The sequence below is a fragment of the Gopherus flavomarginatus genome, chromosome 2 (assembly GCF_025201925.1).
Source record: "Gopherus flavomarginatus isolate rGopFla2 chromosome 2, rGopFla2.mat.asm, whole genome shotgun sequence".
In the NCBI taxonomy this organism is placed as follows: domain Eukaryota; kingdom Metazoa; phylum Chordata; order Testudines; family Testudinidae; genus Gopherus; species Gopherus flavomarginatus.
Window position 1 is genome coordinate 165010250 of NC_066618.1, and position 14470 is coordinate 165024719.

At 42.6% G+C, this 14470-nt stretch overlaps 1 protein-coding gene and 1 pseudogene across 1 annotated transcript in view; both read left to right on the forward strand.

The window, feature by feature from the left end:
* Positions 1-12159, forward strand: part of KCNU1 (potassium calcium-activated channel subfamily U member 1) — a 91594-nt gene extending 79435 nt beyond the window's left edge. The window contains exons 25-28 of the mRNA XM_050939924.1: positions 3360-3499; positions 8195-8389; positions 10457-10563; positions 11946-12159. Coding sequence (XP_050795881.1) covers positions 3360-3499; positions 8195-8389; positions 10457-10563; positions 11946-12123 — 620 coding nt within the window. The 3' untranslated portion in view covers positions 12124-12159. The remainder of the gene's footprint in view (positions 1-3359; positions 3500-8194; positions 8390-10456; positions 10564-11945) is intronic.
* Positions 12160-14119: 1960 nt separating this feature from the next.
* Positions 14120-14269, forward strand: LOC127046043 (uncharacterized; annotated as a pseudogene).
* Positions 14270-14470: the final 201 nt, after the last annotated feature.

Below are 14470 nucleotides of genomic sequence, written 5' to 3' on the forward strand. Positions count from 1 at the left end.
CTGGGACTGGATGACAGGGGACAGATCTCTTGACAATTTCCCAGTTTTGTTCATTTCCTCTGAAGCATCTGGAATTAGACACTGTTGGAAGACAGGATACTGGACTATATGGATCATTGGTCTGACTCAGTATGGCCGTTTTTATGTACAGAAGGAGACCTGAGGTATAGAGAGATCTCATGACTTGCTTAAGGTCATATAGGGAGTCTGAGGCAGAACCAGAAATTAACCCCAGCTCTTCTGAGTCCCAGTCCAGTGCCTTAGCCACAAGACTATCTTATTTACATCCTCAAAACCTCTTACTATGGTCCTGATGCTGCCTTATCACAGCTTAACTTCCCATAGGTGCCAGGAAGCAGCAGAAATCATGAAAGAAGGTTGAACTCTGAGGGTTTCAGTCTGACTTCATCAGTGTTTTGTCTCATGTCTTGGAAGCAATTACAAAGCATAGGTTTAGGGCATGATACCTCACTTACATAGTAAGCACTTCAGGGCATTGACCATCTTTTTGTACAGCACCTAGCACCATGGGGTATTATCCATGCCTGGGATTTCTAGCCAATATTGCAATAGAAATAATAAATAATAACACCTGTCCTACCAGCATCTCAGACCTATGGACCACTCTGACACTTGAATTTCCCATAGTCATGCTTTGATATTCACTTGTGCTGTGGTTTGTGTTTTTATGTCTCTGGCCTCCCAGCATCTCAGAATGTTTTGAGCAGGCTGCTACGATCCGGCCCCACTGAGGAGAGAATATGCTGTCAAGCTGGTGTCTTGAGATAGGCAATGGACGAAGTGCACAATTCCCTCCAGGATTCCATGTGGCAGTGGAGGGGAAAACACCTGCAATCAGTTGACATGGCTTTGCATTGTTGTCATGTTAGATCTTTGACAAAGAAACAAATTGGGGCCAGTCCCATAGCACATGCTTCTCTGCCCCCACTGTGGCCTAGAACAGATTGGGAATCTATTTGCAGACTCAGGGGTAAGGTAGGAAGGCAAATGCCCTCAAGAGTTTAAGACCTGAAAGCACAAAAACAGCTGTCTTGCAAAAAGTCCGTCATATAGTCCCCAGTCCAGTGACCCAGTTATGCCTGTGCCTACCTTTAAGCACATGATTAGTTCCAAGCCAATGGAGGAATTACTTGTGTGCTTGAGGTTAGCCGTATACATAAATGCTCTTTTGGATCAAATCTGTGGCTAACCTCTGGTCACTGCTGGGTACTACATACCAATGTCAGCAATAGGACATCCATTACCAATATTGCCATCTACCGAGGGCATCTTCTGGATACCAGTCACACACTGTTTAAAATCTGTCAAAAGAAGCATCTTAGTATCCCTTAATGTCTTAGACCCTTAGTATCTTTGGGTGAAATCCTGGGCCAACTGAAGTCAATGGGAGTTTTGACATTAATCTTCATGGGCATAGGATTTCATCCTCTCTCTTTTAGATTGCCATCTCTTTTGGGCAAGACTTGACCTTTGCTCTATGTCCATACAACACTTAGCACAATGGAGTACTGACTGCGAAGGCCTCCAGGAGCTGCCACAATATAACGGGTAAATAGTAAATTCATAGAAGCTCTTCAGTCGCCACCTACCAAAGGAAGCCCATTACAGACTCTGAGCTCCTAACAGGCATAAGAAGGCATCAGCAGACCCAATTTCTACATTAAAAAATGCTCTCCAGGAACTCAGACCCATTGTATTAAAAGCAGCCAAGCCATTTCCTCAGGATTCTCATCAGCAATATGATATCTCAGTTGATTCAGCATTGCCAAGCTTGGCTGGCCAAGTACCCTGGCCTGAGTACCCATGAAAGAAATAGACATGGATATAGCTGTTGGAGGATCATTCCCACATCTGGAGAGTAGTGTTACTGCCCTTATACTCTGATCGACTGCTGCTTTTCCCTGACTTATGGGGACATGAGAAAGAGTATTCAAGGAAGGGAACTAGCCAAACCAGCCACTCCCATCAGGCTGATCTAAAGCCCATTGAAGTCAATAGAATTTCTCACTGAGTGCAGTGGGCTTTTGTTCAGCTCTGGGAACTGGCTGGCAGAGCTTGGATTTTCAACGCAACAAACTTCTGATTTGCTCAGCTACTCCCTCAAACACAGGATGACTGGACATTCCTCTGGAGTTATGGCAGCTAGATACCCCTGGCACAAGAGGCCAATAAGTGAAACAGAAAACATAGAAACAATAACAACCCCCCTAAACGGGAAAGAATGGGTGAAAAAACAAAACAGGTTATTTCAATCTATGCTAGTATATCCATGGGCTTTATATCCAGATTTTTATGGGCCCATCAATGGATCAATGCTGATTTATACCAGTTGAGGGTCTGACCCCCAACATCTAGATTTGGTTAAATGTCTGTATACACTGCTGAATGATAACGCCAGTGTCACCGGGTCTTTCAACAGCAATGTGAAACTGGCCAATTTTAGTCATCTGCTTTAAGTATCTGTTCAAATGCCTCCTAGCTCTGCAGGGCACAAAATACATTAATCAGTAATCACAGAAAGGTTACTTGTTAAGGTTTTATTTTTAATGGAAAAAATGGGTTCTTGGTCTTAATTCCTTTGCTCATTCTGTCTCACTCCAACTGTGTTGCTGTCATTCATCAACATTCTCACTGGCATCACTGGAATACTAGCATATACCTAGTGCATTCAGGAGCACAGCAGGTGCCTTCTGCCTGGATGGATTTACACAGTCTATTAAAAATAGATAAGAAAGTTAAAGCAATGCCATTTTTTATTATGAGGATTTCTTCAAGAACTATCTGTTCGCTCTTAAATGTGGGCAAGACTGACAGACGGCCTGACGTCCCACTATGTCTCATAACATAAGAACTGGTGGGGTAAGGGTTTCAAAAAAATAACTAGACACATTTAAACACATAGCATTTTTCTTTTTTATGATTATATAATTAACTCATGGAACTCACTGCTACAGGATACTGAGGCATTATGGGTAAAAGTTTCCAAAACATTTAAGTGACTTGGGAACTTAGGAACCTAAGACTTAGGTCATTTTTGAAAATGAGACTTTAATTCCTAAGTCATTTGAGTGCTTTGGAAACTTTTTCCCCATTTCACTAAGGTGTGGGTTCTTGGTGTGATAAGTTTTTGCCCCAGTGCACAACGGGTCAGGTTCATTAAATGCTTTTTTTCCTCTTCTTCTAAAGCAATAGATTCTGGCTAGTGCAGGAGACAGGATAATGGGCTAGGTTAGATGAATCATTGTTCTGTTCTCATCCTGTATGGTAACTACAGTGTTTTTAAGATCTTTAGTGTTCCTTCTTTTATTGATTGATTGCTTGATTGATTGATTCCACAGATGCTACATCGAATGTCCAGTTCATTGATCACAACATTAGCAGCACCTCTCACATCCCAGGGCAGGAGCTGGATCTCACCACCACCTTTTCCAGTGGAGCTATCTTCTCAGATAGTTTTTTGGATTCACTCTTGTCCGCTGTAAGTACATCACTGACTCGTGTAACTGGTTGCCTCATAAACAACCACTTGCTAGGACAGGGACAACTGATCAAGGAACATAGCAATTGCCATATGGGATAAATCCACCAAGTCTCCCATCCTGTCTCCAAAAATAGCCAACACCAGCTACTTCAGACCAAGGTGCAAGAAACCCTGCAGTAGGTAGTGATTGGATTAGTTAGAGTTTGCCTTATGCCCTAATGCAGGAGGGTTTATAGCTGTTCCAAAACTCTTGTATATTTTTAATCTTTTACATTTTATAGCTCTAGGTATTCCTGTTATCCAGAGAAATGTTTATTCCTTTTTTGAATCCTGCTCTTGGCCTCAATGATAACTTGTGGCAGTGAGTTCCACAGGGTTAAGGGAATCCGGAGAACCATAAGTTCCAAGAGACATCTTATTCAGTGCACACCATTATCAGCACTCTCATTCTCTACGCCTGGGGTTCTCAAATGTCATTGCATCGCAACCCCCTTCTGATAACAAAAATTACTACATGACCCCAAAAGGAGGGACCAAAGCCTGAGCCTGCCCAAGCCTCACTGCTCTGGGTGCGGGTGGGCAGGTCCAAAGCCTGAGCCCCACTGCTCCAGGTGTGGGGCCTGTAATCTGATCCCCACCACCCAGGGCTGAAGCCCTCGGACTTCAATTTCTGGCCCGGGCAGTGGTGCTCGAGCTTCGCTTCAGCTGCAGGCCCCAGCAAGGCTAAGGCCAGCCTTGGAGACCCCATTAAAACAGGTTGTTCCGATGCACAGTTTGAAAACAGCTGCCCTACGCTATATAAATAAGAGTTATCTGGAGTTATTTTTTAGTGTTTTCATTAGAGTTTTTTTTTGTTTGTTTGTTTGTTTTAAAGAATTCCTACTTACTGTAAAAGATATTTAGGATTAGTATGACTGTTTTTTTAGCATGATTTAGATCACGAGCAAGCTGTTCCTGTGAAGGGAAATGTATTCGTTCAAACCATCATTACCTTTGACACCAATTGGACCTTTTGTTGGAAATCACAATAGTAGTGCCAAAAACTGAATGGCCCATGAAGACTCAAACTTCTTGTTCATCCATGAGAGAGAGGGACAAGGGGAGTGGGAGAAGGTACCTCCAGGTCCAGCTTGAAGTGCATTAGTGAGCTGAAGTGTGGGGGGACATTTACATGACCTGCTATAACTGATGTGGGGATAAGCACAACACTTCATTCTCCAGGGATGTCCGTCCGGCACCAGCATGGAAATTCAATTTGGCTGGATTGAAAAGTGAAGTTAATGGGAGTAGTTCTATTGACTTCTGTGGGCTATGTATCATGACAGTGGTATGTTTTCTACAAAGAGATTTAGGTGTACAACTAATGCTACACGTGTTGCCACAATCATAGACCCTATGTGGTCCAGATGTCTGCAAGCCACATCAGATTAGGACCCTTACAAAAGAGGTAAAGTTGTGAACCTGCAAAAATTGTTGGCAATGGCTCTGTATAACATTTCGTATATCTTTAAGAGTGTGTTTAACATGGTACATGGGATTGAAAATGTAAGGAGAGCAGAAAGAACATGACAGTTCCCCACCCCAATAATGTACTCATGTCAGATCGCTGACAGACGTGAGTGATTCTGATGGTAGTGACACAGATGATGGAAAGTGTGGGGCAGTTAAGCCAACATTTTGTCAGCAAGACAGCAGCTCAATTCATAATAAGCCTGCATCTCCCAAACTGGCTGTCCTTCTTTCTTAACTGTGCCACCTCCCATTCCCCTCGACCTCCAGTGCTGCAGGCAAGTTACATGTGATGTGCCTTGGATTCAGGAGTAACAAGATACTGCTTGGGCGGCAGTTTTAAAGAAATTGAATAAATACACAGCAAACCGCTTGAAGGGAAAAGCAGTCCAGAAAAAAAGAGTGTCAAGTCCAGTTATGCTTTTCTGAGAAGGCTCCAGTGTTAGGGAAAGTATTATATTGCTGCTAGTCACTGATATGTCAGTCAGCCTGACTGTAATTAAGGATTGCTGGTGTCAAGTGTAAAAGTAACTTGAGATCTAGCATGACCTGTCTTCAAGGATAAAATTTCACTCAGGCTTCAGATCCCAAGTCAGTCCAGGAATGATCAACTCTCAGGTCTAATTTTTCAGCAGAACGTCTTTGGTCAGATTCAGCTGGTCTTTAAATGTAGGAAAGAAGGAAAAGAGACATGATGTTGTTTAGTCAGGCAGAGGGTTGGGAAACGCAAAGCAAGCGAATGAGAATAATGACTAGAGAAAAGCATTCAGCTGTTAAATATCATCTCTGCTTTCCCATCATTGTGAAGATCTGCTGAAAGTTCCTGGGTTTTTGAGGCTGCCTGAGAGCCAACTTGTTGTTTTCCTGTAACTAGAAAGGATGGTGCTAGAGAGGTCAGTGTGGAGGAAAATCAACGACAGTAGTTTCTGTCAAGTGAAGTATAACTCCCTGGAAAGTCCAAAGTAGAAATGGCTCTCGTGCTAACCTGATACTTGATGGCTAACTGGGCAGAAAGGAGCTATATAGCGCAGAAGAGAGAGAGGATGATTTGTGATTAAGGCACTGAAAAGAGTTCAATTAATGGCTCTGCCGCAGGTTTTCTGCATGATGAGGGGCAACTCATGCAGGGCCAGGTTTGCAAATGCTCAGCACCTGCAATTAGTCTGGATTTCCTATCATGCTCAGCAAGGTAACTGCTCAGTAATGTGAGAATAGGGTTCACAGCCTGTCCTGTTCTATGCAGTGGCATTCCAAGGACAGCCACACTCTTCAGGCTGTAACCAAATAACAGATGGAGAAGTCAGTGGTGTCTCCCCCTTTCATCACAAGAACTTGGCTCTTTTACAGTGAGCTTGGAGATCCATTTTATGCATGCTGAAACTTGCCTGCGTGCATATACTCTTACACATCTCTTTACTTGTTTTGCCTCTTTCAAACTTCTACAGTATAACTGAGCAAAGAAAGTACAGAATGAGGGTGACATGCAAATCCTATTAATTCGCCCAAGTATGGAAATACAATTCTTTTGATGTCAAAAACTACAGCAACGATATGTTAAATAGCTCAGTGCTCTTCAGTTAAATATGTAAAATGCAGATTCCTCTGGAACAGTATCACTTGAGAATAACCCTGCACTACAGCTCCTTACTTTAAAAGGCTGATAATTACTCTAACAGCATTATAGCCTTTTGCCCAACAACATGTTCATATGTTCTTAAGCGGATTTGAGTTTAGCTTGGATTTATTCCTTCTCCACAGCTTGTTTAGTTTTTCCTCCTGAGAATGCAGGTGACAGATTCCATAAGATTGCTACCCCACCATGTGGGAAATGAGTTTTAGAGAAAGAGTAGAAATTAAATGATTTGATGCATTGAAATTATGAACAGAGGGAATTGATTCAGATAAACATAAGAAAAATGCTATTTCCCCCTCTTCCCCCCCAAAAATTGAATTTGAACCAGACACCCTTTTTTTCAGGTTTGCAAAAGCTCAGTTGTCTTCCCTCCCCTCCACCCCCCCTCGTTTCAAGGTGTGCTTTACAGTTTCTCCAGCGAGCCTCCTTCTCTATGTTAAATGGCTGGCACTGAGTCTCCTTGTGGAGTTGCTTACATTGTGAAGAGTGTGTTTCAGAAGCTATCTTTCTGAGCTGGTAGTATTTTTTGCCTACTATTATTGGTATAAATGAATTCACAAAATGCGGGACAATAGAGGATCAGGCCCACTGCGTCCTGCAGAGTTTGGACTATACACTTATTGAGTATTCTATTTCGCCACTCTGGGGTGATATTTTGAAAGCTCTATGTGTTAGTTCTGTCTTCAGCAGTCTTTTTCCAAAACAGAGGGCCCATGAAGCTAAAGCATGCTGCATAACTTTAAAAAATACAGCCACATAATTAGGGTGCTGTGCTTGGAATCAGAAGCCCTGGGCTTTCTTTCCATTACTATCACTGACCTTTGTGTGACCTTGGGCAAGTCTTTTCACTACTTGCTTTCTCTGTTTCCCCTTTCGCCTGTTGTCTGACTTGCCTACTTAGACTGTGATCAGAGATAGATGGGAATTTGTCAACTAAATATTTTTTCATTGGAAAATACAAATTCATCAAAACCAAAACTTTTCTCAGAAAAGGGTTGGTTTCAATTAATTTCTTGTTTTGAAAAAAAATTAAAAATAGAAGTTTCAAAATTGCCAAAATGTCCCCTTTTTGACATTTTCTAAGTGAAGTGTTCCATTTTTTGACTCCAAACAATTTTTTTGCTTAGAAATTTAAGATAATTTATTGCAAAAAGCATTTAAGAAAATAAAAAGCTCAAAATCAAAATGAAACGTTTCTGTTGACCCAATTCAATTTCACACACCCCTCCCCCAGATTTCTGGTTCATTAAGATTGCTGAGATTTTTTTTCACTTTTGTCCTGATTCAGGACATGAATTATTTTTCATTTTCATCTAATTTGGGGGGGGAGAGGTGGCAGAGCTGCTGAGGTAGGGGGGAGAAATCTCATTTTCTGACCAGGTCTAGTCAAAACACTGTAGCACACACTGTGGAGAATAATCATGCACCGCAGGGATTACTGTACTAGAGGTACCCAAAGGTCATTTCTATCTTAAACTGATAGGGTGATCACTTTTGTCAGCCTGATATGAACTGGAGGTTCTCCTGTCTGCTGTCACCTTCATTTCCAGACCTACCGTAACCACCACATCTTGGCTCTGCTCCAGACTCTGGTGACGGGTGGGACAAACCCTGAACTGGAGGAACAGCTGGCAGAGAAGAATATGCTGAGTGGCAGTTTCAACAGCATGGCATATGTGGCCCCCAGAGCTAGATGCAAACTTTCACTGGTGCCACTGTCTAAGAGACTGTTAACAGATTCCCGGGTGAGTTATAGCACAGTCTTGGTAGTGTTGCCTTTTGTGGGCTTGATTCTGATCTCACACTGGTGTAAATTAGAAGTAACTCCCCTGAAGTCAATGGAAACCCAATACTGAGAGTACAATCAGGTCCCATATCACTATTCAGTGCAGCAGTGTGAACAGACTGACCTGTGTATATGACATATCCTGTATCTCAGTGTTTTATGGGGTAAATATTTCATGACCTCGCACTGAATAATGGGTTGTTTACCAAGTGCAGTCAGTAAATATCTCCTCCCTTATCCAACCTAACTATGTACGTAGTCTGATGCCAACTTCTATTACTACTTGGCAACAGTGGGCCAGAACCTCAGATGGCTGTAAATTGTCCGATATACACCTACCGAAGACCTGCTTCAGTACCACTAAGATACAAATGCAATTGGTTTGGGCCACACCTGTATCACAGGATAAATCGTCCTGCTTCTTCAGTCTTTTGTATTAAGTATCAGAGGGGTAGCCGTGTTAGTCTGGATCTGTAAAAGCAGCAAAGAATCCTGTGGCACCTTATAGACTAACAGACGTTTTGGAGCATGAGCTTTCGTGGGTGAATACCCACTTCACTTCGTCAGATGCATGTCTCCATCTGATGAAGTAGGTATTCACCCACGAAAGCTCATGCTCCAAAACGTCTGTTAGTCTATAAGGTGCCACAGGATTCTTTGCTGCTTGTATTAAGTCATGTGCTGACAAGTACCATTGCATACAAGTGCAGGCTGGCCTGAGGGTTATATGGCAACACAATACAACAAGCACCATTTCCACTCCATGAAACAATATCACTAACTAAGGAATAGCACAGGCTAGCAGTGATGCAGGATCAAGAGTGGGACTCAAATTCAGACACCCGTGTGACACTGACCTGAGATAGCCCATGAGTGGCCAGTGGTGACCATCTCAACAATATCCTTTATTTTTACAGCAAGACATTTTGGAACTTTAATAAGAATATGACGATGTACAAAATATCCCATGATTCACTTGTGTAGCTGGGATATTGGTGTCTTAATATGATATTGACACTCTGGCCTCCTGCAAGTCTCAGAGTGAAATATCACCTGAATCATCCTCTATCCAGGGGCAGCTCCAGGCCCCAGCACGCCATCTGCATGCTTGGGGCGGCAAGCTGCGGGGGGCGCACTGCCGGCGCTGCGAGGGCGGCAGGCTGGCTGCCTTTGGCGGCTTGCCTGTGGAGGGTCTGCTGGTCCCGTGGCTTTTGTGGACCTCCCGCAAGCATGCCTGCCGTGCTTGGGGCGGCAAAATCCCTAGAGCCTCCCCTGCCTCTATTAACTTATCCTCTTGTTGTTCTCTTGCCAAAATACTGGTGCCTACTGACCAGGGCCTGGCCTAAATGTGTCTCTTCCAAAGATACCTGGCTTCCTTTGGCCCTGATTGCTATCCATGGTCATCTCTCCAGTGGTCATTATTGTCTCCTTCATACAAATCCACAGGAACCAATGGAGGGGGGTGGTAGGGTGAGGAATCTTGGCATGCACCATGTACCAAGGCTAGTGAATGTTACTTTCAAGGCTAGGCAATGATCATCCTTATTAAGCATTTTGAAAACCACTCTCCAAAGTAAGGCCCTGATTCAGCAAAGCCCTTCAGTCAATGGGACTTAAGCAAGTGCTTAAAGTTAAGAACATGCTTATGTACTTTGCTGAATCAGAGTCTAATTTATTTGGCTTTGGCTTTTCTCTGGCTGCTGAATACGAAACACAACCATTCCCACATGCTCTAGTGGAGATATAAGACTGAGCTGACATATGTAAAATTCAGGTTCATTAAATTGGATCTGAATCTGTGGCTAAGGGTGTCAGATATTCTTACTTAATATTACTTAGACTGTAAAAACTCTTTGGGGCTTATTCTATGCTTCTACAGCACCAAGCACTATGGGATTCTAGTCCAGGACTGGGGCTCCTCAGTGCTACAGAAATACCAATAATAATAACTCTGCTAATTGACTGATCTCACCAGAGGGCTGAACGACCACTCCAGATAAGAATACTTTTTGTTCTCTCACTGCAGGATTCCTTTGGAGACGTTTACTGCAAAGCATTAGACTTGTTTGGAATCCTTTGCTTTGGACTCTACCGTCTGACAGAAGAGCCCAATCCGTACAGGAATAGGGGAGTGCATTTTATTTGAAACAGTGTTTTATATTTACTTCAGTTTGAGCTGGGAAAGAAAGAGCCAAAAAATATCTGTTTAATCAATCATAATCATAATGCAGCAATTATTTTAGGTGGTGGGAAAGGAGATACAATCAATTTTGGAGTGCCCATGAAAACCAAGGAGTCACAGCATTCACTAATTACACATGCAGTGCAGGCAGATGAAGCCTTCATGTGGCTCTAATAAGATAGCTCAGTCTTGATTTGCAGCTCAGATGCTAACCTTAATCTTAAACTAGAGCAGCGCCATCTGTTCCAGTGCTGTGCCTCCATGATATCCTAATTCTGGTCCCTTCCCCAGTTCTGAGTCAAGCTAAGGACCCTTGTTATGGCCCTGGATATCCCCTGAACAGAGACCTTTAGATATATCTAATTCTTTGGTGGTTACAGTGCCTACTATGGGCTAGCATGAAAGACAATGATGCTTATTTAATGTCTGATTATTCTTTACATGTGAACACTGGCCATTAGTGAAAGGCCAGAATGTGACATTAGTGGAGTTGTCCAAATTCATAGATTCCACAGATTTTAAAGTCAGAAGAGAGCACAATAATCATCTAATCTGATCTACAGCATAACCTTCAGCATGTGGCCTATCAGTGTAATCCACTGGCGGGCCACGAGACAAATTGTTTACATTGACCGTCCACAGGCACAGTCCTCCACAGCTCCCAGTGGCTGCAGTTTGCTGTTCCTGGCCTATGCGAGCTGCGGGAAGCAGCGGGCTGCAGGGACGTGCTGGTCACTATGTCCCACAGCTCCCATTGGCTGGGAACAGTGAACCATGGCCACTGGGAGCCAAGGGGGGCCGTGCCTGCAGACAGTCAATGCAAACAAAATGTCTCACGGGCCGCCAGCAGATTACCCTGATGGACTGCATGCTGAAGGTTGCCAATCCCTGTTCTGGTATCAGAGGGGTAGCTGTGTTAGTCTGGATCTGTAAAAAGCAACAAAGAGTCCTGTGGCACCTTATAGACTAACAGACATTTTGGAGCATGAGCTTTTGCTGGTGAATACTCACTTTATCAGACGCATGTGTTGGAAATTTCCAGAGGCAGGTATAAATATGCAGGCAAGAATCAGTCTAGAGATAATGAGGTTAGTTCAATCGGGGAGGATGAGGCCCTCTTCTAGCAGCTGAGGTGTGAACATCAAGGGAGGAGAAGTTGCTTTTGTAGTTGGCTAGCTGTTCACAGTCCCTGTTCTAATTATTCAAAAGGATTTTTCAAGTGTAGTTAGACATTGCAAAAAGCTGCTATTCCCTAGCTGTCCTGAGCATTACTTAGCAAAGGTCAAAACAGCCCACAGAGCTGTTGGAGTCTCATGTTCTGGTGCTTTTCCAGGTATCCAATTGCTCGGCCCCCAAATGATTTCAAGATGTTACCTACGGATATGCTGTTTTGCTTTGTCCCATTCGGCACCACAGCAACTAGTGACCTGTCAGTTTGTGAGGATCTTTCACCAAGAATGCATCAGAGTCATATGGACAGCTCCAGAAAGCAGAATGACGTGACATTGTGATGTATTCCCTGGAAATAAAAAAGAATGTATTGGTTAATAAGACCCCATAATGAGCTTTTTTGGTCATTTTTTCCTAAGGATGTAGCAGGCAGTTGAAATGCTTAAACACTGACAAGAGCAACTGTGTAACCACTCAGTCTGGGATTTTCAAAAGTGCCTACAGAAGTTAGGCATCCATGTTAACCTTTGACCCATGACCTGAACTCAGATGATCAGGTAAATAATCATTTATAACTTAGCAAGCATCTTAACTCTTTCTAAATTAACATCAATGAAACTCAAGTTTTCATGCAAAGTAAGAGTAACCAAAGAAATGTAAGGATTATTTTCAAATAGGCTTTGCAATAGACCTGGGGTACAATATTTAGCTTGGGGCCTAGTAGTAGTAATTGTTAGCATGAGGCACTTTAGGCTTAATGTAAGTTAGCATAGGTAAGTAACCTTGGATTAGAAGATTTAGCAATATGTATCCTGTAACAGACTGATAGCCTGCAAAGGCTGTATTTAGCCAGACTTCCTTAATGTCATTGAACAGAGAATCTTCTACCCTTACGACAATAGTGGGAATACCCAAAATAGATAGCCCAAATGCCCAAGAATAGACAAGAGGTCGAGACTTAATCAAATATGGTCTCAGAAATAGGTGGATGTAAGAAATAGGGGCATACAGGGGTATTGAACCTGAGCCTTGGCAAGAATTCAGGATGGCAGAATGGTGTCAACCTTAATGCTTTTCTCTCATTAAGGGGAACCCACAGCCCCATGGATTCATGAGTATACAATATGTGAATTCTGCTGCTGTTTGTGTTTTTCTAATTCTGTGATTTCGCTTATAATGATTGTGGTATTAATAAAATTCATAAAATCTCTTTATGTGTCTCACCAATCATCTTCTTCATAATTAATCTCTAAATAGCCACCAAAGAAAGAGGCTGTTATTAGTGACACGTGCATTTTGCCCCTCAAATTAATCATCAGGCTACACCTCGCTTGCGGGGAAATTTAATGGAAGTTGGGCTCCCAGTTCCCAGCTTTACCTTTGAAAGTAACCCATCTGTCCCCAATTAGCATTACCCACTTCTTACTGATAAGGTATCTCCCCCTTGGTTCTCAGGCCACACACAGAGCTAAGGCATGTAACAGTTTTCCCTTCTAGACAGAAACAGGGATAGAAGAGGGGCAAAGCCAAGCGTAGCTATCTGCTGCCCTTCTGTGGAAGATGGCATGGAGAGCTTGGCCCTGTGCTGTTAAATCAGTGGCAAAACTCCCATTGACTTCAATGGAGCAGCAGACTCAGAGGGAGCTCCCCAGTGCATTCCTAATTGTGAAATACACGTTTCTGATTTGTCTCTCTTCCACTCTGTCTTCCCCCTCATCTTTTGTTTACCATCTCATTTCCCCCTTTCCCTTTATTTTTGAGCTTCCTCCCAAGTAAATGTAGAATATAGATTCTCTGAAACATACCTTGTGTGGTTAGACTACCTGTCCTTCAAGGCCAGTTTTCTGCCTATGGTCAATACCTGATACTTCAAAGAAGGTAGTCCTCACCTCCATCTTATAGGTGCCAGTTGTGCCAAGGGGGAAAAGCTTCCTTGCCTGGCAAGCTGCTCTTCTCAAGTGTAAAACAACAGCAACAAATGGGTCAGCTGGAAGGCTAAGGATCTGGGCAAAGGACAGTTGAACATAGAAGTTCAAAAACCCATGATAATGCTCAGGAAAAAAGGCTAGAGTATCAGGCCTTTTCTCCCATAAAATATTCCAAGTTCCTCAAAATTTGAAATTTCAAAATGTGATTTAAAAAAAAATTGAAATTCAAAAAAAGGCCAACCAACTCTTGAGTTTGTCCAAGTATGGGCATGTGGAAGGAATTTTTGTCCTTTTTGTTTGGTTTTGCTTTACTTTTTGGGTGAGAGATAGATTTTGAAAATTAAATTGTTGTTGATGTTTCAAGATGTTGACAAGCTCAAATGCTAATACCACACTCGAGGAGAGGAGGAGCTGGCAGTATCATAACCAATGAAGTTAATCTGAGGTATGATTATTGCTAGTTGAAATCTTTTCTCTAATAGGAGGCAGAAGATACCTGAATCTCTGCTGAACAATGCATGGAACAGCCATAATTAACTACTCTTGGGAGATTAGTGCTTCTTAACCATGCCGAGGGAGAAAGGACCTCACAGTTCAAATACTCTAAAATACTCTTCTCATGCAAACACAACAGAAGATATTGCTATGAAATATAAAAACTCAAAAGGAACTTGTGGCATAAATTAGGCTCTGTCCTTACATTACAAAGTCAGCTGAGGGAACGAAAAAGGGTGTTGTTTTTTTTCCCTCTTCCCATAAC